Below are 25062 nucleotides of genomic sequence, written 5' to 3' on the forward strand. Positions count from 1 at the left end.
TCTGTTGACGTCACACCAACTATTTCAAATAGTGGTAACCTATATCGATTTGTCTTGTCTGTACAATCCATCAACAATGCACTTGGAAAAGCACGCAACAGGTCAATACTTTTCGGGTGAGTAGAGAAAATATCTTTCACCGTATTAATTTTCTCGCACCGCCTGTGATGGTAGAAATAGTTATACTCCTTTAACTTTACCATAAGGTATTGTATTTGTGATCGACCTCTATGCTCGATTATTTTCTGCTTTTGTCGTGCATTGTAAATAGTCTTCATTGTCGACTTATTTTCAGAAAATCTCTCATTTAACACGCTCAATATGTCTTTCAATTGACTGTGGCTCTCTGACAAGTCAACCACCAACTCCTCCTCAGCACATGATAAACGTTCAACAAATGAGTGACCTTCTAAATATAACATGCAAGGATGATTATGCACGCTGTAAATAACATTCAAAACTCATGGCCTATCAATAGATATTTGCATGGGATCCATGGGATATGGATAGTTGCTTCCAATTGTATATAAAGAGAAATACTTTATACAATTTTTAAAAAACATACACAATTTCTTTATAGAGTTTGTTTAAAAAAATTGTATAAAAAGAAATACTTTTCTCTTCGTGTAGTGGAAAGAAAGGGAGGCGTGTTAGTCTTCCCTAGAACCCTAGAAGAAAAAGGTGTGATTTTTTCTGCAGCCGTTCGTCGAGAAGGATCATTTCGTGCACATGTATTTCCTCCCACAGGAGTACGCTATGTTGTTTCCTGTATTTGCTGGTGTTCTGACCAGTTTCTTGTGCGTGTTCGTTGGGTGCGTCTTCATTGGGTTCATGTCCAACAACAAGAAGAAATCTGCTTGAAGGAATGCCAAAGAGGTCAGGTTCGTGCTGCTATTTGGGGCGATCTTTTCTCTTGCCGTAATCTGTTTTGATGTTTAATTATCTTCTTTTTATTTTGTTTCTGCTACATTGAAATATATGCTCTGCTGTTTTTCCTACTGGCCTCCTGATGAAAGTCAAAGAACATTTCCTTGATTTCTTGTACAACCCAATCACAAAAAAACAAGTATACCTATCTGCCCTGTGGAGATTTTGTTGTTGCTTAATACTAAGCTTATGGGGTGCTCTTGATCATTCAACAGGATCCAGTTATCAAAAAGTTAAACAATGGACAGATAAGATAATATCTCTTGTCAAAGCTGCAAAACTAATATTCTTTATCATGATTAATCAAGTGCATGACTCAATCAATGGCAGCTGATCACTTCACTGATAGACTTTCAAAGTGCCTTCTCCTCCTGCAGAAATGACGCTGTTGAAATCAGAATGCAAATATCCTGCCTTTGAGGTCGAGATCATTTATAAAATAGGGTTAATCCTCCTTATTGGTTGATTCCTTAACATTGAGAATATCTTTGGTCGACTCCTTAGCTACCTGATGTGCCCTTGTGTTGGATTCTGATGCAATCTAGGCATTAGTTTAAGCAAGCAACATAGTTTCTTCTGGCCTTTTAACGACGAATCACTCCATAAACTAGATCAAATACATATTAGAATAAACCTGAAGCTAAACATTCAGTTAAACTTTACATAAATAGGCATATATATATATATATATATATATATATAAACATGAAATGAACTTTCCTACTACCTAGGCTCTAATGCAGAGATTGAAACATTATTGTCAGAAATTTTCATTAGAATTCCCTTGCTTCCGTTGGAGCTCTCTCTCCGTGGAACATCATTTGCTTCACTGGTGGGATTACGATTACTGAGAAATGCTGGTGCTGAAGGAGTGGGAAGGCTGATAAAGAGGTTGTTGAGCATAAGCACAACATTGGCCATGGTGGGTCTTTGAATTGGATCTTCTTGCACGCACAGTAACCCTATATGTATGCACCTTAATATTTGGGGAGCTTGACATTGTTCAACTAGATCATGATCAATCACTTGCAGGGCACTTCCTTGAGCCCAATGGCGCCAGACCACCTTAAGTGAGATGATAGCATGTGTAGTTAAGAACTTTACTTTATTTGAAAAAAATGTGTATCAAATTCCTAACAATCAATCCAAGAGAGGATTAATACTTACATGAGTAACAAGTTCAATTGGATATTCGGATCCTCGGTGACAAATATTCTTCTGACTAGTTAGGATCTCTAAGACTAACACACCATAGCTATACACATCTGATTTAACTGAGAAGAGCCCATGAAGGGCATATTCCGGTGCCATATATCCACTGTCATTAATAAGAAAAACACATTGAGACTTTCGCTATTATTTGAAACTTTCTATTCATTTGAAGTGGTAAATTTGGTCAACAATGTTAAATAGAGTGTTTGCTTACAATGTTCCGGCAATTCTTCTAGTGTTTCCTTGGGTTTCATCTACACCAAAAAGCTTCGCAAGACCGAAATCTGAAATTTTGGGATCCATGTTTGCATCTAACAAGATGTTACTGGCTTTTAAGTCCCGATGAATGATCTTCAATGGTGAATCTTCATGAAGATAAAGAAGTCCTCGACTAATGCCCTCAATGATCTTAAACCTTCTTGCCCAATCCAACTGCTTTCTTTTTGAATTATCTGCACCATCCATATGTAATTTTTGGTTACTAATTTTGACGATGTTGGTGTGTGCAATAGAGGACCAAACTATTCATGTAATCTTATACATAACCAATCTTGGAACATATATTCGAGAATGGAATTGAACAAGTACAGTACTAAATACTGTATTAGATTAGCAAACTACTAGATAATCAATTCCATGGATTGAGGATGTTGTCATGCAAAATGAAGACCGAACTATACCAAACAAAAACTTGTCAAGACTTGTATTAGCAAGGTAATTGTAAATGAGTAGTTTCTCCTCTGAATCTAAGCAACAGCCCAATAGCCGCACAAGGTTTCTGTGTTGAAGTTTGGCAACCAGAAACACTTCATTCTTCAACTCATCTAGTCCTTGCCCTGAGCTTTTTGAAAGTCTTTTTACTGCTACATGCTCTCCGTTTTCCAGTGTTCCCTGTTGTCAAGTGTCACTAGAATTAATGCTCATTTATCAAGTTTTATCAAGTGGAAGAATCATCTACAGTTATATAATACATTTCTCAAATCTTAGGATTGACCTTATAAACAGTCCCAAATCCTCCTTCTCCCAGCTTGTTTCTATTAGAGAAGTTGTCCGTAGCTATTCTAATAGCCTCCAGATCAAACAATAGAGATTCTGCACCTCTTATTTCATATTGATCTTTATTGTCTGTTCAAAAGATAATTTTCCTAGTAAAAATAAGCACGTTTATATGTTCAAATACCATATAATAATAGTTCAGTAGCCATACTGAATTTTGCTGCAAGTGGGTTCCCTCTTCGTATCGTTGCTTTTTTTCTTCGACGGTAAATAAAAATGGCACAAAGGAATAACAATGCTGCAGCAATAGAGACGACAATAAATAGGATTCTTCTCCCAGTGCTGTTTTTTCCTAAGAAAACATGAAAATAATATACAAATTTCATTGGATGTTTCAAAGAGAAATTGTAACATGGTACGAGTTATTGCAGATAATAAAGCATAATCTTATTTGATTCATCTTGCAAAAGAAAAATAACTGATTATTAAGGAATTGAATTGAATTTCATTATGAATTGAATTCCATAAGGAATTGAATTCAATTCTCATGTTTGGAATGAATTACAACTTAAGTTATGGAATTCTTATGTTTTATCATTTTATCCTTCTCTCTTTTTTTTTTTTCTTTTTTTACAAAGAAAAGAAAATGAGGGCACAATGGACATAATATGGAGAATTGAATTCCCTATCTAAAATCACACATAAAGAGGTGTGATTTACTTTTGTCTTATTTGATGGAATTGGAATTGAATTCCATATCAATCCTTAGTTAAAAAATCATTCCAAAGTATGGAATTCAATTCCAAAATTCAATTCCAATTCTAAAAGGAATTGAATTCCATATTATTCCAAACAAGCTGTAAGTGCTAAAGGGTTAGTGAAAAAACAAGTTCAAGGATAAATTGGATTAATTAGTGAAAAAAAGGCAGATGTTCGATTAATTGTACTTTGTTAATCCAATTCTGTGGATAATTTAGATTACCTGCGAGCCGAACGTATAAATCCTCTCCTTCATCGACAAAAGTTCTGAGATCCAACAGATCACCACGCCAAGTTACGCATTCAGAAGCCCCTTTGATGCCCGCATACGCCACGCAGGAGCAATCATTCAAGCACAAATTCTTGCAGTCATCGAGACTTATGTTTCCTCGTGGTGTAGCGTTCTCAGTGTCGGGCAACTTCACGTTCGGCACCTTGGAAAACTGGTTTGACGAGCAATTCAAAGGCTTCTCCCTCTTGCACCCGTCCTCGCTTCCATTCTCCACAATCTTTACGAACCCGTCCAAGCAATTGCAGTTCTCCACAACCACGTTCCAGGTGCACACCTTGTTGCGGCCGCAGCGATTGTACTTATCGCACTCGTCCGCCGGAATCGACCACAGAAGTTGCCACTCTCTCTTGTCACCCCTGTCAAGCAACCAACCCTGGAAGGTTCCATTGGCCCACAATATTGACCGTATCAGCACCGGCGTCGGCCAGGCTGTGTAATTAACCGTAGCATAGCTCTCATTCTCATTGGACACAAACATGCCATTTAGTGGGTTGGCCTCCAGACTGCTGCTCGCCATCGATGGATAGCTGACCAACCGATATCCGTTCCATAGGCCGATGCGATGGTATTTGGTGGATCCCTTCAACGTGACAAAATCCGGTATAGGTAGAACACGAATCATCTGGATGCATTCTCCCGGAGAAGGATCCGTGGAGTTTTTCCATGACACTCGCCGCCATGAAGTGTTGGTTTGTTTGTTAAATCCGAGCTTCATGCCAGGGACACTCGTGCCGCTGCCATTCGGGGAGTCAAAGCTCTGCCATAGAATCCAGTCGCCGACAGTCAGCACGAGGTTTCCAGAATCTAAAAGTTGCAAGCGTGCAGAATTGAGTCCTGTGGATCTCGTTCCCGTCGACCAAACATTTCTGTCTTCCTCAAATAAGATTAGATTTCCATCGGAAGTGAGGTTGAAGGATGCCATGGATGTGTTGACAGACTTGTTCCGATTGGCGATCCATATTATAGTGCCTTCCTGTGGTGTGAAATTGCAGTACCAGATTCCTAAGTATCCCTTCGCTGGACTATTATCTAGACTGAAGAAGCCCAACTGGAAGTCTCGTGTCGATGTCAACGTCTGGCCATTCGTAAGTGAGCTGTTCTGGATCATTGTATCTTTGCACAAGCCATAAATTTATAAATACAATATTTTACTAAAGGTTGCTACTAATTTCACAAAGAAAAATTTACCATAAGATATTGTTAGTTTCTAGAATCCCCATCCGCCATTTGTTATCCACCCTAGCCGGTGGTCTACCAACAGCTCTAAAAGTCTTAGATTCGTGTAGTAATATTGGACTTCTAGTGTTCTAAGTTTGTCTATATTTATTTTTTTGTTTTTGTTTTACAATTCTTGGATTCAAATTAAACACCATTGCATTTGTATTATTCCCCTAAAGTATGTTCATAATTATTTTTCATGATTTTAAACACTTATCTGCCAAAGTGTCTGATGACTCTTTTTTGTGTCGAATAAATATCATTATTCTCCTAGTATTTTCCTGAGTTAATCATATTTATTTTTCTTGATTTAAAGTTTCAGAACCGTTTAAACATTTTTTTCTGTTAAAAATAACTCGAGTGCTTCTAATTTATTGGAATAACATATAGTCCAATGAAATCACATTCACTGTTGGCCATTAAATACTTTTAATGAAAAATGAGTATCGTTGCACTCTTAAGCTCTTTTGAATATATTTTGTACATGTCCATTTTTTCTGATTTTAAGTTTTATAAGATCATCAAACACTTTTTTTTTTATTTTATTCAAAAGTGTTTCAGGACACTAGAAGTCTCATACTCATGCCCAATGTGCAATATCACAATTTTAATATTCTCTTGATCTATCCATGCTATTTTTTCTTAATTTTTTTATCCTATACAACTGTTAAACACTATTAGATAAAAGATTTTGACAATTATTAATTGATTTTAATCTACTGAAATTATTTTTAGGCAACTGACTAATTAACTGCGGATTTGAGTGATAACAAGTCAAAAGAAGCAGCTAGTTGAGCAAAAAAAAATCATTTTTTGGATGTATTTTTTAAATCTTTAATAAAATTAAATGCATAAATTATGGAAAAAAAATAAATTAATCAATCTTATGGTGTTATAATTTATTTCTGGACTAAGATTTCTTTTTTAAACGTACCAGAAGAAGATGAGGATGGAACAAGAAGGAAAAGCGTTACTGCTATTGTTTCCAGGAATAGAGAAAGAAAGAGCTGCATCTGTCCAGTGGAAGCTTAAGCTCTCAATAATTTGCGCTGCTTGCACCTGCACTCCAATCTGCTACTGTATTGCCTTTTAAAAATCTCAATTTAACACCTTTAACAAATTTGATGGCAGAGCAGCAAGTCTAATCGACGTTCTTGTCTGTATTAGAAAGATTCGAAGAATTGTGTGTAGGTAATTAATTTGGAGACTGCAGGATGACTGACTTTAAGTCCACAGTTTGGCAATATCGGATTAGAATATGGAGTCACTGTCGATTGATTTCATTCATTAATAGTGGGCACAAAAATTCATTTCTTTTTTATTTGGATGAATCCAGTATATGAGAATAACAGGTGCTGCTGCTAGCGTTTCTAGGAACTGAAAGACTTCATCTCCGCCATCTGTTTTTCCTCGCTTGCTCCTGCATTCTTATCTACAGCTACCTTTTTTTTCTGCGTCAACATCTTAATTTAACACCTTAATTTGTTTCGGCAGAAAAACAGTTTTCTGATGGTAGAACAGGAAATCTAGTCAATGGACTTGGCTGTGTTTGGAAGATTGAGAGGATTGCGTCTGCGTGACTAAGTGGGAGAGATGGGAATGATTGACTAATTTAACAAATTGTCGACATCGGATAAGAAAAATAAATGAAAACAATATGGCGTCGACGAACCAGTTCCCGTAACGCCGATAATAACTGGTTTAATTAAAATATTTTTATGGAGAAAAAACACACTTAAAAAAAAAGACTTTTCATCGGCCAACCCTTCAGCTACCCCTACAAAAGTACCCTTATTATTTTTAATGAAATTATTAAATTTTCTTCCTCTTGTTCTTTTATCTCCTCTTAGAACTCTGTTTTAGATCAAATTATTATATTTTCTTCTCGCAGCTCTTCTTCTTTAGCTCTTTAAAGGTTTTGGAGAACACGTCTTGTCACAAAGCAGCAATTCCTCCCTTCTGTGGAACTAATAATGTTAAGTTTGCTTTGGAAAGCCAAATCAAAACCAATTGAAAACCGTATTAATTTGGTCAAAAGTAATTACATCAAATTATTGGTACAAGTTGATTTTTTTGGTGTAACTGAATATTAAACACCCTAACTTTAAATGATAGTATTTGAGTCGACATGATTGATTTATCTATTTACTAGAGAAGTTTATACCAAATTGCATCGGCATTGTAAAAAAATTTCAAACCCAAGTTGATCCGAACCAAAATTGATAAGCTTTCAAACCAAACTTGAAATGAAAATAATATATATATATATATATGTTTTTTTTATACCAAAGACTCATCAAATAATATATTAGTTTTACCATTTTTAAATATATGGCCGTATGATCTAAAATGGAAACAAAATCCAAGAAATCATTTTTTTTTCATATCTCTTTTGTTTGATTTGATTTAATTATGTTTGTCTTTTCTATTCTTTTTCTGGATGATCAACCCTAGATATTATTAAATATTCTAGTTTTGAAGAATGGTTAACTCTAACCATTTTAACTATAACACACTTATTCGCGAATCCAGGAAATTATACAAGCAAATTTTGTGAGCATTGCATAATTATTGAAAGGGATTGAAAATAATTTTGTGCCTTTTCAGTTCCATTTTTTTCAATCTGATAATAGATATTGTTGACTTTTTTATTTCTAAAGAAAGTCAACAACCTGTGAAAAAATGCTACCGACTTAAGAATTCTATTTCCACATTAGTTACGTAGAACAGGGACAAGTTTGTGACTTAGAGACTTCTTTATAGAACTTGAGCAACTTTGTGAAACAAACCCAGAAGTAGATTGTGTTGGATTCAAATGCGATTTGAGAAATTTATGGCATTAAGAATCCAAATATATTAAGTGATCTAATTTGGATTTTGACTATTCACAAGTAGAATTTTATTGATAGAGTAATCAATTTTGATTATAAAATTAATACACTTAATATTATTTTAGACTTCATACGTTAACATGGCTCCAATAAAATAATAAATTTACTTCACAATATTTATTGTATAAAATAATAAATTTTAAAATAAAATTTATAATTTTAAATACTGAAATAATAAATTCAAATCATTTAAAATATTTATTTCTTCAAAAAATAAATTAAACCGGTTAATATTTTTCCACCCGCGACTTTGCTACTTTTCCCCGACGCACTTTACTGATCGAGCGCCTCTTTTTTCAGCCCCATCGAGGAATCCCGTCGAGGATTCTCCCACTCGGTTCATTTTCCAGCCATGATTGCCATCGCTGCCCGCTCGTATTCTCCTCTATGTCCGATTTCTTCCATTGGCGTTCTTCATCTTCCTCGAGACTAGGTGGAAGCCCACTCGATTCATGCCCGTGCGCGATCTCAACCATCTGCCAAGAATGCCTACTCACTCATGGTTAGCTTCTCACAATATTTTTGGTCAAGTAGATGCGATTTCTGGCTTTGGTCTCGAATATGGTATCTTTTGCATCATTCGTACCCAATCCATCAAGAAAATTCGATTTTGGATTTTTTATGATTCCATGACCTAAGCTATTTAGTGAAAAGAATGATGAACTTGCTCATGTATGGGTACCAACTGTTACTCATGTACTTAGGGCCGTTTTCATCCTTCCATGACAAATTTTGGTATCTACAAATGTTTTGTTGTTAATCGAAGCTATCTGATGTGTCTTTGTGCTCGATTCTTTTACAATATAGGCATTTGGATGCTAACATTTGTCTTTTATTTTTGTCCCTTGATCCTCAATTACTTTAAGCAAGCAAAATAGTTTCGTCTGGCCTTTTAACTACAAATCACTTCATAAACTAGATCAAATACATATTAGAAGCTAAACATTCAGTTAAACTTTATATATATAGGCATAAACTTAAAACATAATATTGTCAATTCAATCAAGACTTTTATATATCTATATCTATATCTATAAATATAAGTGAACTTTCCTACTATCTAGGTTCCAATGCAGAAATTGAAAGATTATTTTCAGAATTTTTCATGAAAATTCCCATGCTTCTTTTGGAGTTCCCTCGCTTTGAAATGCCATTCGATTCACTGGTGGTATTATGAATATTGAGAAATGCTGGTGCTGAAGGAGTGGGAAGGCCGACAAAATGACTATTAAGCATAAGAACAACATGGGCCATGGTGGGTCTTTGAGTAGGAACTTCTTGAACGCATAGTAACCCTATATGTATGCACCTTAATACTTGTTGAGCTTGACATTGTTCAACTAGATCTTGATCGATCACTTGCAGGGCTCTTCCTTGGGTCCAATGGCGCCAGACCACCTAAAGTGAGATGATAGCGTGTGTAGTTAAGAACATTACTTCATTTGAATAAAATGTGTATTAAATTCATATTACTCAATAAATGGGAGGATTAATACTTACATGAGTAACAAGTTCAATTGGATATTCGGATCCTCGGTGACCACTATTCTTCTGACCAGTTAGGATTTCCAAGACTAACACACCATAGCTATACACATCTGATTTAATTGAAAAAAGCCCTTGAAAGACATATTCAGGTGACATATATCCACTGCAATTAATAAGAAAAACACTTTGAGACTTTCTCTATTCTTCAAAACTTCCTATTCATTTGAAGTGTAAAATTTGGCTAGCAATGATAAATAGAATGTTTGCATACAATGTTCCGGCAATTCTTTTAGTGTTTCCTTGGGTTTCATCTGCACCAAAAAGCTTTGCAAGACCAAAATCTGAAATTTTGGGATTCATATTTGCATCTAACAAGATGTTACTTGCTTTTAAGTCCCGATGAATGATCTTCAATGGTGAATCTTCATGAAGATAAAGAACTCCTCGACTGATGCCCTCAATGATCTTAAACCTTCTTGTCCAATCCAATTGCTTTCTCTTTGAATTATCTGCATCATCCATATATAATATTTGGTTACAAATTTTGATGATCATGGTGTGTGCAATGAAGGACAAAACTATTCATGTAATCTTAAACCATTGTATATAGCACAATCAATCTCAGAACATATATTGGAGAATGGATTTGAATAAAACTGTATTAGATTAGCAAACTACTAGATAACCATCAATTGAGGACGTTGTCATGCAAAAACAGAGACTGAAACTATACCAAACAAAAACTTGTCAAGGCTTGTATTAGCAAGATAATTGTAAACAAGTAGTTTCTCCTCTGATTCCAAGCAACAGCCCAACAACCTCACAAGGTTTCTGTGCCGAAGTTTGGCTACCAGGAACACTTCATTTTTCAACTCATCTAGTCCTTGTCCTGAGCTTCTTGAAAGTCTTTTTACTGCTACATGCTCTCCATTCTCCAGTGTTCCCTATTTTCAATTGTCACCAAAATTATTACTCATTTTATCAAGTCGAAGAATCATCCACAGTTATATATAACATTCCTCAAATCTTAAGATTGACCTTATAAACAGGCCCAAATCCTCCTTCTCCTAGCTTGTTTCTATCAGAGAAGTTGTCCGTAGCTATCCTAATAGCCTCCAGATCAAATAATAGAGATTCTGTACCTGTTATTTCATGCTGATCTTTGTGATCTGTTCAAAAGATATTTTTCGTAGTAAAGAATAAGCAGGTATACATGTTCAAACACCATATAATAATAGTTCAGTAGTCATCCCGAATGTTTTTGCAAGTCGTTTCCGTCTTGGTCTTGTTCCTGTTGTTCTTCGACGGTAAATAAAAATGGCACAAAGAAATAATAGTGCTGCAGCAATAGAGATGACAATAAATAGAATTCTTCTCCCAGTGCTGTTTTTTCCTATGCCAACATGAAAAAAATATACAAATTTCATTGGAGGTCTCAAAGAGAAATTGTAACATGGTACGAGTAAATAGCAGATAATAAAGCAAATTTCTTATTTGATTTGTCTTGCAAAAGGGGGAAAAAAGAAAAAAAAAACTGACTGGTAAGTGCTAAAGGTTAGATAAAGTAGTGAAAAAAAGCCAGATGTTTGATTAATCATACTTGGGTGATCCAATTCTCCTGCGATCCGAACGTATAAATCATCTCCTTCATCGACCAAAGTTCTGAGATCCAACAGATCACCAGGCCAAGTTATGCATCCATAAGATCCACTGATTACCGCATACGCCATGCAGGAGCAATCATTCAAGCACAAATTCTTGCAGTCATCGAGACTCAAGTTTCCTCGTGCTGTAGCATTCTCAGTGTCTGGCACCTTCACGTTCTGCACCTTGGAAAACTGGTTCGACGAGCAATTCAAAGGCTTCTTCCTCTCGCATCCAACCTCGCTTCCCTTCTCCGTAATATTTATGAACCCGTCCAAGCACTGGCACTCGACAGCAACGTATATCTTGGTGCACACTCTGTTGCGGCCGCAGCGATTGTACTCATCGCACTCGTCGGCCGGAGTGGACGACAGATATTGCCACTCTCTCTTGCCAGCCCTATCAAGAAACCAACGCTGGAAGGTTCCATAGGCCCACAACACTGAACGTATCAGCACCGGCGTCGGCGAAGTTTTGTAATTAGTCATAAAATAGCTCTCATTATCGTTGGACACAAACGTGATAGTTACTGAGTTGGCCACCTGGCTGCTTATCGTCAACGGATGGCCGACGAACCAATATCCGTTCCATAGGCCACCGCGATGGTATTTGGCGGATCCTTTCAACGTGACCAAATCTGGTATAGGTAGAGCACGAATCCTTTGGATGTAGTCTCCCGGAGAAGGATCCGCGGAGTTTTTCCACGACACTTGCCGCCATGAAGTGTTGGTACTTGGTATGGTTGACAAATCCGAACTTCATGCCAGGAAGCTGCGTGTCGCTGTCATTCGATTGCTCAAAGCTCTGCCATAGAATCGATTTGCTGTCGTTCAGCACGAGGTTTCCAGAATCTAAAAGCTGCAAGCGTGCAGAATTGAGTTTAATGGATCTCGTTTCCGTCGACCAAACGACTTTGTCTTCCTCGAATAAGATTAGATTTCCATCGGAAGTGAGATTGAAGGATGCCATGGATGTGCTGACAGGTGGGTTCCTATTGGCGATCCATACTACAGTGCCTTCTTGCGGTGTGAGATTGCAATACCAGATTCCTAAGTATCCCTTGGCTGAACTATTATCCAGATTGAAGAAGCCCAGTTGGAACAAGTCTCCTGTCGATGCCAAGGTCTGGCCATTTATAAGCGAGATGTTCTGGTACATTGTATCTCCTATACCAAAGTCATGAATGAATGAATGAATAAATAAATAAATAAATTTGATTGAAGGATGCAACAACATTTAAATTTTAAAATTTACTAAACAATTTTATTTCTCAAAATGCTTATTCGCCCAGCTTTGCTCGAGATATTATTGCTAACTGGCCAGTCAACGTATATTTCAAATGAGTAGCATTGTAGAGACCTCAGATTTGTATCAAATGGAAAGCTATTCCTCTAAATATGTTCACATTCATTTGTAACCTTGTATTCTTTATGGCTGTCAAGTAGTTTTATTCTATAAAGGTAAAATTTATCATCTTGATGGCCCTCCCCATGACTGTTACACTATTAGGAAAGAGTAAATCAGGAAATCGAAGTAAACCACCATGTGAGAGAATATTTCTATGGATTTAGAGAATTAACCTTTGCTCAATTTTGTAAATCTACCACGTGATGATAAGCTCGGCTATACCCTGAGGCGACTGTCAAGTAGCTTTAGCTAAAAGATTTTGATGACTATCAATTGGTTGTCAAATCATTTAACTAAATCCATAAATCCTTGTCGTCGTAAAAATATCATAAATTTAGATTTGGGATGATCTTTTTTTTGCAAATCTTTGAAATATTTTTTTTTGGGAGGAATCCAGATTCGTCCCAAATTTGGGGCGAATCTGAATTCTTCCCAAATTTGGGACGAATTGTTAGAGATTTGGGACAAAATATGTTTTCGTTGTAAATCTGTGAAGATAATTTTTTAGCCGAGCTTCTTCGCACATTTTTGTTGACTAAAATTTAGATTTGAATTCAAATTCGTCGTAGATTTGCCACGAATCTAGAATTTTGTCACAAATCTATGATGAAAAATGAGCTTTTTGCTTGCATATATTTGCAATTATGCAATGTTTTTTGAGATGAAAAAAAATTATCAATATGCGACGAAAATATATGTTTATCACATATTTAAGATTATGAAATTTACAATGAATTATTTTTCATTGCATATTTGCAACGAAATCTGTGACAAAGAGTAAAATTTGTCGTAAAATTTTGTGATGATTTTTCATATTTTCATCGCAAAAGTTTGCAATGACAGTTTAGTAACAAATTTTTTTTTGTCGCAAAATTTTTTACAACGAATTTTTTTTAAAAAAATTGTCCTAGAAATCCTATTTTTTTAGTGAATAAAAAAGATATATTATCATCATCATTAAAAGAGTGTATTAAAACAACACAACCAATAATCTTTTGCCAAAAATCTTAATTTATATCTTTTAACTTGAGCTATTTTTGACCAAAATAGTTTTACCTTAAAATTATTGAGAGCTATCTTAAAATTGTTTTGGCAATCAAAATTTCATCTTTGAATTTTTTTGACTCAGCTTCTATCTAAATTGTTTCAAACAAACTTGCTAGAAGTCTCATATTCATGCCCAATGTGAAATATCACAATTTCAATATTCTCTTAATTTTATCCATGCTATTTTTTCTTAATTTTTTTATCCTATACAATTGTTAAACACTATTAGATAAAAGTTTTTCACAAATATTAATTGATTCTAATCTATTGAAATTATTTTTAGGCAACTGGCTAATTAACTGCGGATTTGAGTGATAACAAGTCAAACGAAGCAGCTGGTTGAGCAAAAAAGCATTTTTTGGATGTATTTTTTAAATCTTTAATAAAATTAAATGCATAAATTATCAAAAAAAATAAATTAATCAATCCTATGATGCTATAATTTATTTCTGGACTAAGACTTCTTTTTTAAACGTACCAGAAAATGAGGATTGGACAAGAACGAAGAGCGTCACTAGTATTATTTCCAGGAATAGAGAAAGAAAGAGCTGCATCTGTCTAGTGGAAGCTTAAGCTCTCAATAATTTGTGCTGCTTGCACCTGCACTCTAATCTGCTGCTGTATTGCCTTTTAAAAGTCTAAAGTTGTTGATGGCAGAGTAGGAAGTCTAATCGACGTTCTTGTCTGAATTAGAAAGATTCAAAGAATTGTGTGTATGTAATTAATTTGGAGACGGCAGCATGACTGACTTCAAGTCCACAGTTTGGCAATATCGGATTAGAATATGGAGTCACTGTGATTGATTTCATTCATTAATAGTATATGATCTGTGATATTAAAAAATGCAAAGAAAAGTAGCTCTTATGTTCTAAAAAATATCTAAATAAGCTACGTTATATTTTTATTTATTTTTATATAACTAAGGTTCATTATTTACATATAATCCAGTATAAGAATAATAGGTGCTGCTGCTGCTAGCGTTTCTAGGAACTGAAAGACTTCATCTCCGGCATCTTTTTTTCCTCGCTTGCTCCTGCATTCTTATCTACAGCTACCTTTTTTTTCTGCGTCAACATATTAATTTAACACCTTAATTTGTTTTGGCAGAAAAGCAGTTTTAAAATTAAATCTGATGGTAGAACAGGAAGTCTAGTCAATGGAGTGGGCTGTGTTTGGAAGATTGAAAGGATGCGTGTGCGTGACTAAGTGAGAGTGATGAGAATGATTGACTAATTTAACAAATCGTCAACATCGGATTATAAATATAAAATGAAAACAAAATACAAGAAATCATTTTTTTCATATCTCTTTTGTTTGATTTGATTTAGTTCTATTTGCCTTTTCTATTTTTTTCCTGGATGATCAACCCTAGATGTTATTGAATATTCTAGTTTTGAATGATTAACTCTGAACCATTTTAACTATAACACACTTATTCTTGTCTTTGATCTTGCTATGCTATCGCGAATCCAGGAAATTACACCAGCATGATTTTGTGAGCATTGCATAATTATTGAAAGGGATTGAAAATAATTTTATGCCTTTTAAGTTCCATTTTTTTCAATCTGATAATAGATATTGACATATTGTTGATTTTTTTTTAATTTCTAAAGAAAGTCAACAACATGTGAAAAAATGCTATCGACTTAAGAATTCTATTTCCACATTAGTTACGTAAAACAGAGACAAGTTTGTGGATTAGAGACTTCTTAATAGAACTTGAGCAACTTTGTGAAACAAATGCAGAAGTAGATTGTGTTGGATTCACATGCGATTTGAGATGTGCGAATTTATGCCAAGTGATCTAACTTGAGTTAATTTGGATTTTGACTATGGACTAGTAGAATTTTATGGATAGACTTCGCTGAGATTACTTCGATGATTATTAATTATGAAATTATATATGATAATCAACTTCAATTATAAAACTAATACAGTAAATATCATTTTAGATTTCATATATTAAAAAACTAGGACTTCACTTTTAATTTTGAGCGACAATTTACTTTGTAATACTTATTTTATAAAATAATAAATTTCAAAATAAAATTTATAATTTTAAATATGGAAGTAATAAATATAAATTGGTTAAAATATTTATTTATTCAATAATAAACTCGTGAGGATTCTTCCCTTTGTGATCTGATGAAGGTGGACGCCCACTCGGTTCAATTTGTAGCCATAATTGCCTACATCAAGTTTGACCCTGAGGCATGTCACCGAGAGCGACGACCTTGGGCCCCCGATTTTTGGGGCTCCAAATTTGACACATATATATAATATATATTATATATAATTAGATTGGTTTAATAAAAAAACCTCAAAAAATATATTTTATTGGATTGATTTAATAAATGCCCAAAATATATATATTGTGTTAGGACGCTCGGCGGCCTGCTAGAGGGGGACCTTTCTCGGACAAATAACTTGATTAAAAAAACACTTGCATATAAAAAATAATAAAGAAATTGAAAGGAAGAGGCACAGAGATTTTACTTGGTTACAATCGGAGAGGTCGTTAATCCAAGGAAGTTATAGCGCGCTAAAATTCTCCTTCAAGAGAAGAAGTCTCTTACAACATTCAAAGCTCACAAGATAAAGCTAAACAATAACTAGGAAGTGTACAAGTGTTATTTCAAACTATTCTTCGTTCTTCTTTGCTTCTGGGAGCAGGGTTGTTTATATAGCCCTGCTCGTGGCGCCTGGAAGGGTTCCAAGCACTTGGAATGGGATAGAATTCTATCCCCAACACAATAGTCAAACACCACGTCGAAATGACTAAAACTTGGGTTCTAAGAGCTTGGAAGGGTTTCGGACGCCCGGACTGCTTTGGTCACCCCGGACTTGGTCCGGGTGCCTCGAGCAGGTCCGGGCGCCTGGACCACTAAAAGTCAGCCTTTTGTTGACTTTTGGTCTAGGCCTCCTTCTTCAGTTTTGCTCGCCTCGGTCTGGGTCTTCCGCTCCAGCTCCGCTCGCTTGGGTGATTTCGGCCATTCGAAATAGGGCTCACCCGAACCCAACTTCCGGCCTTCTCGAGCAGGCTTCCACTCTAGCTTCTCGTCCCTCAGAATCGTCACGTGCTTCCTTCTCGTCCGCCAATGTACTCATCCGCAGCTCTTCGTCCCTCGGACGCACCGAGCCCGTCAACTCTCTCCTGTGCCGACCTTCTCGCTAGCTGCATCTCTTGCTCCTCGAGCAATCTTCCGCTCCGTCTTCTCGTCCCTCGGAAACACCGCACGCTTCCTTCTCGTCCGCCGATGTACTCTTCCGCAACGCCTTGTCCCTCAGATGCACCAAGCCTGTCGGCTCTCTCCCGTGTCGTCCTTCTCGCTAGCTGCGTCTTCCGCTCGACTTTCTGTGCTCCTAAGCTCCTGCACACTTAGACACAAGTTAAAATACCACAAGACCTAACTTAACTTGTTGATCACACCAAAACAATCTTAGGGTTCCAACACCTTGGGGTACCAAAAATCTCCCTCTTTTTGATGTGAGCAACCTAAGTTAAGTTAGGGTAAACTAACATAAAGTAAAAGCAATAAATTTGCAATTAAGGTGCAAAAATTGAAAATCCACCTCAAGAAGAGGTGACTAGTCCAAGGATCCACACACGACGACACTCACTCCACTATGAAAATACTCCTCAATGACTACCGGAGGTGGAGAAACCTCTTACAAACTCACACAACAAGATACAACTCTAAGCAAGAAGTAAATACTAAAGTGTACAAAACAAAAACCTCTTCTTGCTTGATCTCTTGTAGATGAAGATCTCTCTGGACTGGCTGGAAAGTGCAACAACACTTATCTTCCACCCTCGAACTCTAGCGAACAGTAGCAGTAAAGGATCGTGAGAGTTGGAGAAGAAGAGTTGCAACATTTGAACGCTTTGTTGCCTTTATATCTGCGCTTCTAGGGCTTCCAATCAATTGGGGCTCCTCCCAATCGGTTGCCATGTCAGATCCCAGTGATCTCGACCGTCCAAAACCTGCATCCTACGCAACGGTCGTATCCCAATCGATTGGGGAGGCTTGAATCGATCGACTAATCGATTCAGAACACTTCTGTGCTCTCGCTGGAAAAGCCTGAATCATTCAGCTGATCGATTCAGCCTTTATCGTGACGCGCGTGATTTCCAGCCCCCAATTGATCGGCTGATCGATTGGCGGTGCTCAATCGATCGACTGATCAATTGAGACCGTTCTATGCTCGCGATTCAAGCGCCTAATCGATCGGATGATCGATTGAGCTGCTATTTATCGTAACACTGTGCCTAATCGATCAATTGATCGATTGGGCTTGGTCAAATTTGATCACTTGATCAATTTAACCAACCCTAGCTCGCCCGAGTCACATCTAGGGCTCCCAAACCCAACATCCAGTCAACTGTAACCTGTTGGGACTCCTCGTGCCTAGCATCCGGTCAACCTTGACCTTCTGGGACTTCTTCACCAAGTGTCCAGTCAATCCTTTGCACTTAGACTTTTCTCCTCATGCCAAGTGTCCAGTCAACCTTGACCCACTTGGATTTACCGTCTCGTGACAAGTGTCCGGTCCACCATGACCCACTTGGACTTCTTTCTGTTGGAGCAATCCCAATGGTCCGCGGGACCATGTGTTTTGGTGTTTGGGCAAAGGGTTTAAGTTAGGTTTACCCTTGTTATTTGATATGTGTACTTGAGTTGTGCAGGACTGCAGGTGACACATGTGACTCAGGTTGACAGCTTCAGGTCCGGTGAAGGATGGAGCATCCAAGGGACCGTGGACAAGGCAGCAAGGACAATGGCCGAGGGAAGCGACTTCGAGGCATACGCGAAGGATGGCATTGGAGACAAGCCGCGGGCTTGGATGCATCCGAGGGACGAGAGCCAAAGGAAGTAGGCTTGAAGGTAAGAGGTCAAGGCTGCAAAGAAGAGTCAAATGAGTCGTGAGGGTACGAGTGCATGAGAGATTGTACTCGGAGTAAAATCCTAGTTTTAGGATTTTACTGTAGCGGCACTGTAGCAGTTACTGTAGCGCAGACTGATGCACTGTAGCAGAGAGCCGTTGAGATAGCCGTTGGGCTGGCATCAGTCGACTGGTGCATGGACCAGTCGACTGGTAACGGGCAAATCAGGTTCTGATTTGTTCCAAGCTCTATAAGAAGGAGCTTGGTATGGCCGGCCAAGGCGACGAAATTAGACTTGGTTAAGGTCTAATTAGTAGTCTACAAGTGCTCAAGTGTTTGTGGAATCCAAGAGGTCTTGGTGTGTTGTGGTGAGGTTTCTCCACCCACAAGGAGCGACTTGAGATAGCCGGAGTTTCCGGGGGCTAATCCACCGAAGGATCGGGATCGTCCACCTTACGGACAGCCGTGGAGTAGGAGCATCATCTCCGAACCACGTTAAACGAACGTGTATTGGTTTGCTAGTTCTTTTCTTTCTTTAGCTTTCGTATTCATTGCTTTAGTATTTGTATTTCCGCTGCGCAAGCTAACAATAGTGTAGCAAGCTAACGATTTGGGGGTGCCGTCTATCCAACCCCCCTTCAAGCCGGCCACCGATCCTCCAACAAGTGGTATCAGAGCGAGGACGCTCTCCGTTGGACTAACTGCCAAAGAAGCATAAGATGGCCGGGTTGATTGTCCCTCCAAAATTTGATGGAGGAAGCCTTGGGGACATCACCTATTGGATGAAGAAGATGGAGATCTTCTTCAACACGGATTGGGACACCATGATGGTGGTAAATGAACCGTTCAAAGTCCCAAAGGACAAGAAAGGAAAGAAGCTCCGAACACGACGTTGGACGGAGGAGCAAACCTCACGATCGGAGGCAAACTCAAAGGTAATAGCAATTTTAATTGATTTATTGCCTCCTAATGTGATAAGTGGTGCAAGTAAATATGAGAACGCCCATGAATTGTGGAGCAAAGTGAAGAAATTTCCATGGGAAGAATTCATGCCTACACAAGAAGAAAGAAAATCCGAAGAAAGTGATGAAGTGGTCCAAGAGGAGAAGAAGGACCAATCGGATGTGGAGCCCATTGAGATGGGTCTAGTTGCTCAAGTTGAAGAGGAGCAAACGGAAGTTGAGCCATGCTCAACATCCGAGGAGGATAAGGAAGATGAGACATCCTCTACAAAGGTTGAAGAACAATCCAAGACAAGTGAAGAAGAAGTCTTGGAGGTCAACCTAGTGAGCACCTCCACCGAAGCTAAGTCAAAGGACCACATTGTATGCTTCGGGTGCAATGAGAAGGGACACTACAAGAGTAGGTGTCCATTGGATAAGAAGAAGGTAACTCCTAAGCCCACTCAAATTATTTTAGATACTAATTTGGGTTGTAGGAATGATGGTGCCAAGAAGAAGAACGAGAAGAAGCACATTAGATGCTTCACTTGTGGTGAAATAGGGCACTACCACACCAAATGCCCAAGGAAGAGAGAGCTCAAAAGGTTGGGGCATTTAAGGATGTGGGAAAAGAAGTGGAGGAAGAATGGAGGCTCATGTCAAGGGGGAGCTCCAAAGGTAAAGGGTAAGGTAAACCCTAATTTAAATTTGAAGTCAAATTTAAATTCTTCCATGCATGCTAGGAAAAATAATGTTAATCATTATATGCCCATGCAAAATTTTGGTTTCAAATATCATGATCGGAATAGGGTAAATGTGGATCATAACCCTAGGAAATCTATGCATGATAAATTTAGAAATGGTAGACCTAAGGAGACTCAAGGCATTAATCCCAAGAAGGGGAGACATGTGCCTAGAAAGGGTAGGTCTAGGAATGTCCAAGGTGGACATGTTGACTCTAGGTTTAGGAACCTAGAAAGGGAGAATCAAGCTTTGAAGGCAAAGCTTGATGTTTTAGAGAAATTCCTTAAGAGATTCACTATTGGATCTAAGGGATTGAGTATGGTGCTGGGTAGCCAAAAACCCAACAATGATAGATCGGGCTTGGGATACCGATCTAATATCTCCAATGCTAAGGGAAAGTCTTATGCTAGGGTTGCATATGACTATAGCAAGGAGAAGCCAATAAATGGCAAGGGAAAGCCATTTAATGGTAAGGAGAAATTAACCAAGGACAAAGTGTCCAAGGTTAAGAAAGTTACGTTTGTAGGCCAAGTGTCACCGGGGGTGGACCGATGTGGCCTAGCCATTGTGGATGAGTCACCTAGGGAGGTGACTAAGGTTAAGAGCTCTAGGGGGAGCTCAAAGAGTCAATTTGGGACCCATGGCCAATGGATCTCAGGTGGGTTCTACTTGGGGGTCTAGAGGAGCCATGGAGTGTGCCAAGTGGTTTAGAGATGGACTTGAGTCTCAAGCCTAGGGATTTGGCACACATGGTTTGTGTTTCATGCAAGAAATATGACATTTGGGGTCATATAGCATGATAATTGGTTTTGGATGTATAGATGTCATATAAACCAATTCTAGGGATGCATTGTGGGTTGGTATGGGCAAATACATCAAAAGGAAGCCAAAACTAGGACTTTAGGTCAAGTTTCAATTGAACCATTTAGCTAGTTTTGGATTTTGTGTCAATCTTGGGATTGGTAATAGATACATTTTGTAATGTATTTTTCCCAAGTAGACACTGGTACAATAGACCTCTCCACAAAATTTGGGAATTTTTGGAGGTCTAGGGAATTATTGGTGCATTTCTGAAGTTGGCCTGAAAAGGCTGATTTTTTCAGAAATAGGGTACCAGTCGACTGGTACAGATACCAGTGTTTTTCGACCACAGAATGCTTCTGTAAGGTTGTGTCGAAGGGGGCAGTCGACTGGCACTTAGGGCAGTCGACTGATACCAGTCTGAAATTGTTTTCAGCATTGGTTTGTGACCATGTCAACTTGCTTAGATGTATGGGATCCAAGGGGGATTAATACATGAGTTTAGGGTCAGTTTGGATGATAAATTTTCAACAATTGGGATATTGTTGGAGAACTTTTTGGATGTTAGGCAAAGGGGGAGAATTAAGGTTTAGTTGGGAAAACCTTTAGTGTCTTTGCATAGGGGGAGCCTTGGGATAGGTTCTTAAAAAGCCCTGTGATAAAATCCTAGCTCAATGGGGAGCATAGGTGTAGGGGGAGCCTTATGATAGGTTCCAATACATGTTTATATTTTGTTTCGGCGGTTGCCAAGTGTGTAGCCTTGGCTACGTAAGTCCATTCGGCGGTTGCCAAGTGTGTAGCCTTGGCAATGTAAGTCCATTCGGCGGTTGCCAAGTATGTAGCCTTGGCAACGTAAGTCCATTCGACGGTTACCAAGTGTGTAGCCTTGGCAACGTAAGTCCATTCGGCGGTTGCCAAGTGTGTAGCCTTGGCAACGTAAGTCCATTCGGCGGTTGCCAAGTGTGTAGCCTTGGCAACGTAAGTCCATTCGGCGGAGTAAGTCCAAGTGTGTAGCCTTGGCATCGTAAGTCCATTGTTTTAGCATATTGTTTTGCTATTTGTTTTCCCTAACTTAAACGTATTGCCAAACACCAAAAAGGGGGAGATTGTTGGAGCAATCCCAATGGTCCGCGGGACCATGTGTTTTGGTGTTTGGGCAAAGGGTTTAAGTTAGGTTTACCCTTGTTATTTGATATGTGTACTTGAGTTGTGCAGGACTGCAGGTGACACATGTGACTCAGGTTGACAGCTTCAGGTCCGGTGAAGGATGGAGCATCCGTGGACAAGGCAGCAAGGACAATGGCCGAGGGAAGCGACTTTGAGGCATACGCGAAGGATGGAATTGGAGACAAGCCGCGGGCTTGGATGCATCCGAGGGACGAGAGCCAAAGGAAGTAGGCTTGAAGGCAAGAGGTCAAGGCTGCAAAGAAGAGTCAAATGAGTCGTGAGGGTACGAGTGCATGAGAGATTGTACTCGGAGTAAAATCCTAGTTTTAGGATTTTACTGTAGCAGCACTGTAGCAGTCGACTGGTGTATGGACCAGTCGACTGATGCATTGTAGCAGATAGCCGTTGGGCTGACATCAGTCGACTGGTGCAAGGACCAGTCGACTGGTAACGGGCAAATCAGGTTCTGATTTGTTCCAAGCTCTATAAGAAGGAGCTTGGTATGGCCGGCCAAGGCGACGAAATTAGACTTGGTTAAGGTCTAATTAGTAGTCTACAAGTGCTCAAGTGTTTGTGGAATCCAAGAGGTCTTGGTGTGTTGTGGTGAGGTTTCTCCACCCACAAGGAGCGACTTGAGATAGCCGGAGTTTCCGGGGGCTAATCCACCGAAGGATCGGGATCGTCCACCTTACGGACAGCCGTGGAGTAGGAGCATCATCTCCGAACCACGTTAAACGAACGTGTATTGGTTTGCTAGTTCTTTTCTTTCTTTAGCTTTCGTATTCATTGCTTTAGTATTTGTATTTTCGCTGCGCAAGCTAACAATAGTGCAGCAAGCTAACGATTTGGGGGTGCCGTCTATCCAACCCCCCTTCAAGCCGGCCACCGATCCTCCAACACTTCCCACCAGATGTCCGGTCACTCTTGACCCATCTAGATTTCCTTATGCTAAGTATCTAGTCACTCCTTTGACCTACTTGGACTTCCCAACACCAGGTGTCCGGTCAACTTTGACTCTCTTGGATCTCCACGTGTCCGGCTTCACTCATCATGACTTTTCATCTGCCTAGCTTCACTCACTAGGGCTTTCTATCTGCCTGGCTTCACTCACCAGGACTTCTCATCTGCCTAGCTTCACTCACTAGGACTTTCCTCTGCCTGACTTTACTCACTAAGACTTTCCATCTGCCTAGCTTCACTCACTAGGACTTTCCTTCGTCTGACTTCACTCACTAGGATTTTCACCTAGTTTCACTCACTAGGATTTTCACCTAGTTTCACTCACTAGGATTTTCACCTAGTTTCACTCACCAGGATTTTTTCATTGCCCGGCTTTACTCACTGGGACTTTCATATGCCTGGCCTCCAGTTAAGACTTTCCCCAGTCAAGTATTCGGTCAACCCTTTGACCTACTTGACTCTTCTTCATATCTAACTGGTCAGACCTTGACCAGAGGAGAATTACACCAACAATCTCCCCAAATAGACGATTGCATCTGCAATCTCCATATATATATTGTCAAACATCGAAATCCAAACATCAAGACTCAAATTTGAGCCAACTCAAGCTTAGTCAACCCTTTGACCTACTTTACTCTTTTTCACATATAACTGGTCAGACCTTGACCAGAGGGGAATTACACCAACAATCTCTCCAAATAGATGATTGCATCTGCAATCTCCATATATTGTCAAATATTGAAACCCAAACATCAAGACTCAAACTTGAGCCAACTCAAACTTAGTCAACCTGGTCAACCTTGACCCAAAGGATATTGCACCAACATAGTCTTCTCCTTTATTACTTCGCATGACTGATGTCGGTGCCATATCCGACCGGGCGGGTGGTCTGCTCGAACTGATTTCCCATCGGCTGGGCAACATCATTCCGATCGGCTGATGTTGTTACTCCTGCTCGGATTAGCCTTGCTTGAACCTTGGTGTTGACCGCTTTGACCTTTGACCGACACTGTGGCTATTGACCTACATCACGTAAGCTCTTATCATCACATCAATATATTTGTTCAATTTTGATGGTAACAAATGCAGTAATATATTGTCAGTGCCAGCAACGCAGATCATTAAACTTCATTGGCCAAGATGCAGCTCTTTCTTTTCGTGTTGCTGGAAATAAAAGCAGCAACAGCTTGGGTTGTTCTTGGTCAGTCTTCATCTGGTATGTATCGAAAGAAATCTTAATTAATCCATAATTAAACTATAAAAATGATAGGATCTTTCTAGCTTGCCATTTTCATTTATTTGGTTTGAGTCATTCAACACAATCCAGTTATTAGAACTTTAAACAAAGGACAGATCAGATAATCTCTAGTCAAATAAAGCTAGAAAACTAGTATTCTTTATCATGACTACTCAAGTACATTACTCAATCAAAGGCAGCTGATCACTTCACTGATAGCTATTCAAAGTGGCTTCTCCTCCCCTTCAGATATGACCTTACCTGCCTTCGAGGTGGAGATCATGTATAAAATAGGGTTAATCTTTCTTATTGGTTGGTTCCATAACATTGAGAATATCTTTGGTCGACTCCTTAGCTACCTGATGTGTCCTTGTGCTGGATTCTTATGCAATCTAGGCATTTCAATGCAGACATTTGATCCTCAACAAGTTTAAGTAAGCAAAATA

The 25062-nt window shown here is 38.7% G+C and overlaps 3 protein-coding genes and 1 long non-coding RNA gene across 7 annotated transcripts; 1 reads left to right on the forward strand and 3 right to left on the reverse strand.

The window, feature by feature from the left end:
- Positions 1-619: 619 nt before the first annotated feature.
- Positions 620-6695, forward strand: LOC121970471. The gene is made up of 2 exons (XR_006108930.1): positions 620-881; positions 6342-6695. It is a non-coding gene; the product is annotated as an uncharacterized LOC121970471 (long non-coding RNA).
- Positions 1536-6501, reverse strand: LOC121970468 (G-type lectin S-receptor-like serine/threonine-protein kinase RKS1). Of its 4 annotated transcripts, none has more exons than XM_042521220.1 (8): positions 6379-6501; positions 4118-5299; positions 3347-3487; positions 3134-3264; positions 2820-3030; positions 2354-2591; positions 2095-2245; positions 1536-1992 (listed from the first exon to the last, which is right to left on the reverse strand). In XM_042521220.1, the coding sequence occupies exons 2-8, from the start codon at positions 5292-5294 to the stop codon at positions 1651-1653; spliced, it is 2391 nt and encodes a 796-aa protein (XP_042377154.1). In that variant the 5' UTR covers positions 5295-5299; positions 6379-6501; the 3' UTR covers positions 1536-1650. The 4 variants fall into 4 exon arrangements, with proteins under 4 accessions (XP_042377154.1, XP_042377153.1, XP_042377152.1 ...); XM_042521219.1 differs by having other exon boundaries at positions 3347-3433; positions 6339-6493; XM_042521218.1 differs by having other exon boundaries at positions 6339-6493.
- Positions 6696-9351: 2656 nt separating the features above from the next.
- LOC121972586 (putative receptor-like protein kinase At4g00960) lies at positions 9352-14553 on the reverse strand. Its single transcript, XM_042524238.1, has 8 exons — positions 14360-14553; positions 11384-12593; positions 11036-11176; positions 10822-10952; positions 10517-10727; positions 10055-10292; positions 9796-9946; positions 9352-9693 (listed from the first exon to the last, which is right to left on the reverse strand). Exons 2-8 carry the CDS (start codon positions 11913-11915, stop codon positions 9352-9354), a joined length of 1746 nt encoding a protein of 581 aa, XP_042380172.1. The 5' UTR covers positions 11916-12593; positions 14360-14553.
- On the reverse strand, positions 11929-12585 carry LOC121972587 (G-type lectin S-receptor-like serine/threonine-protein kinase At1g11280). Its single transcript, XM_042524239.1, has one exon. The coding sequence runs from the start codon at positions 12583-12585 to the stop codon at positions 11929-11931; it is 657 nt and encodes a 218-aa protein (XP_042380173.1).
- Positions 14554-25062: the final 10509 nt, after the last annotated feature.

The sequence above is a fragment of the Zingiber officinale genome, chromosome 4A (genome assembly GCF_018446385.1).
Source record: "Zingiber officinale cultivar Zhangliang chromosome 4A, Zo_v1.1, whole genome shotgun sequence".
NCBI classification, from domain to species: domain Eukaryota; kingdom Viridiplantae; phylum Streptophyta; class Magnoliopsida; order Zingiberales; family Zingiberaceae; genus Zingiber; species Zingiber officinale.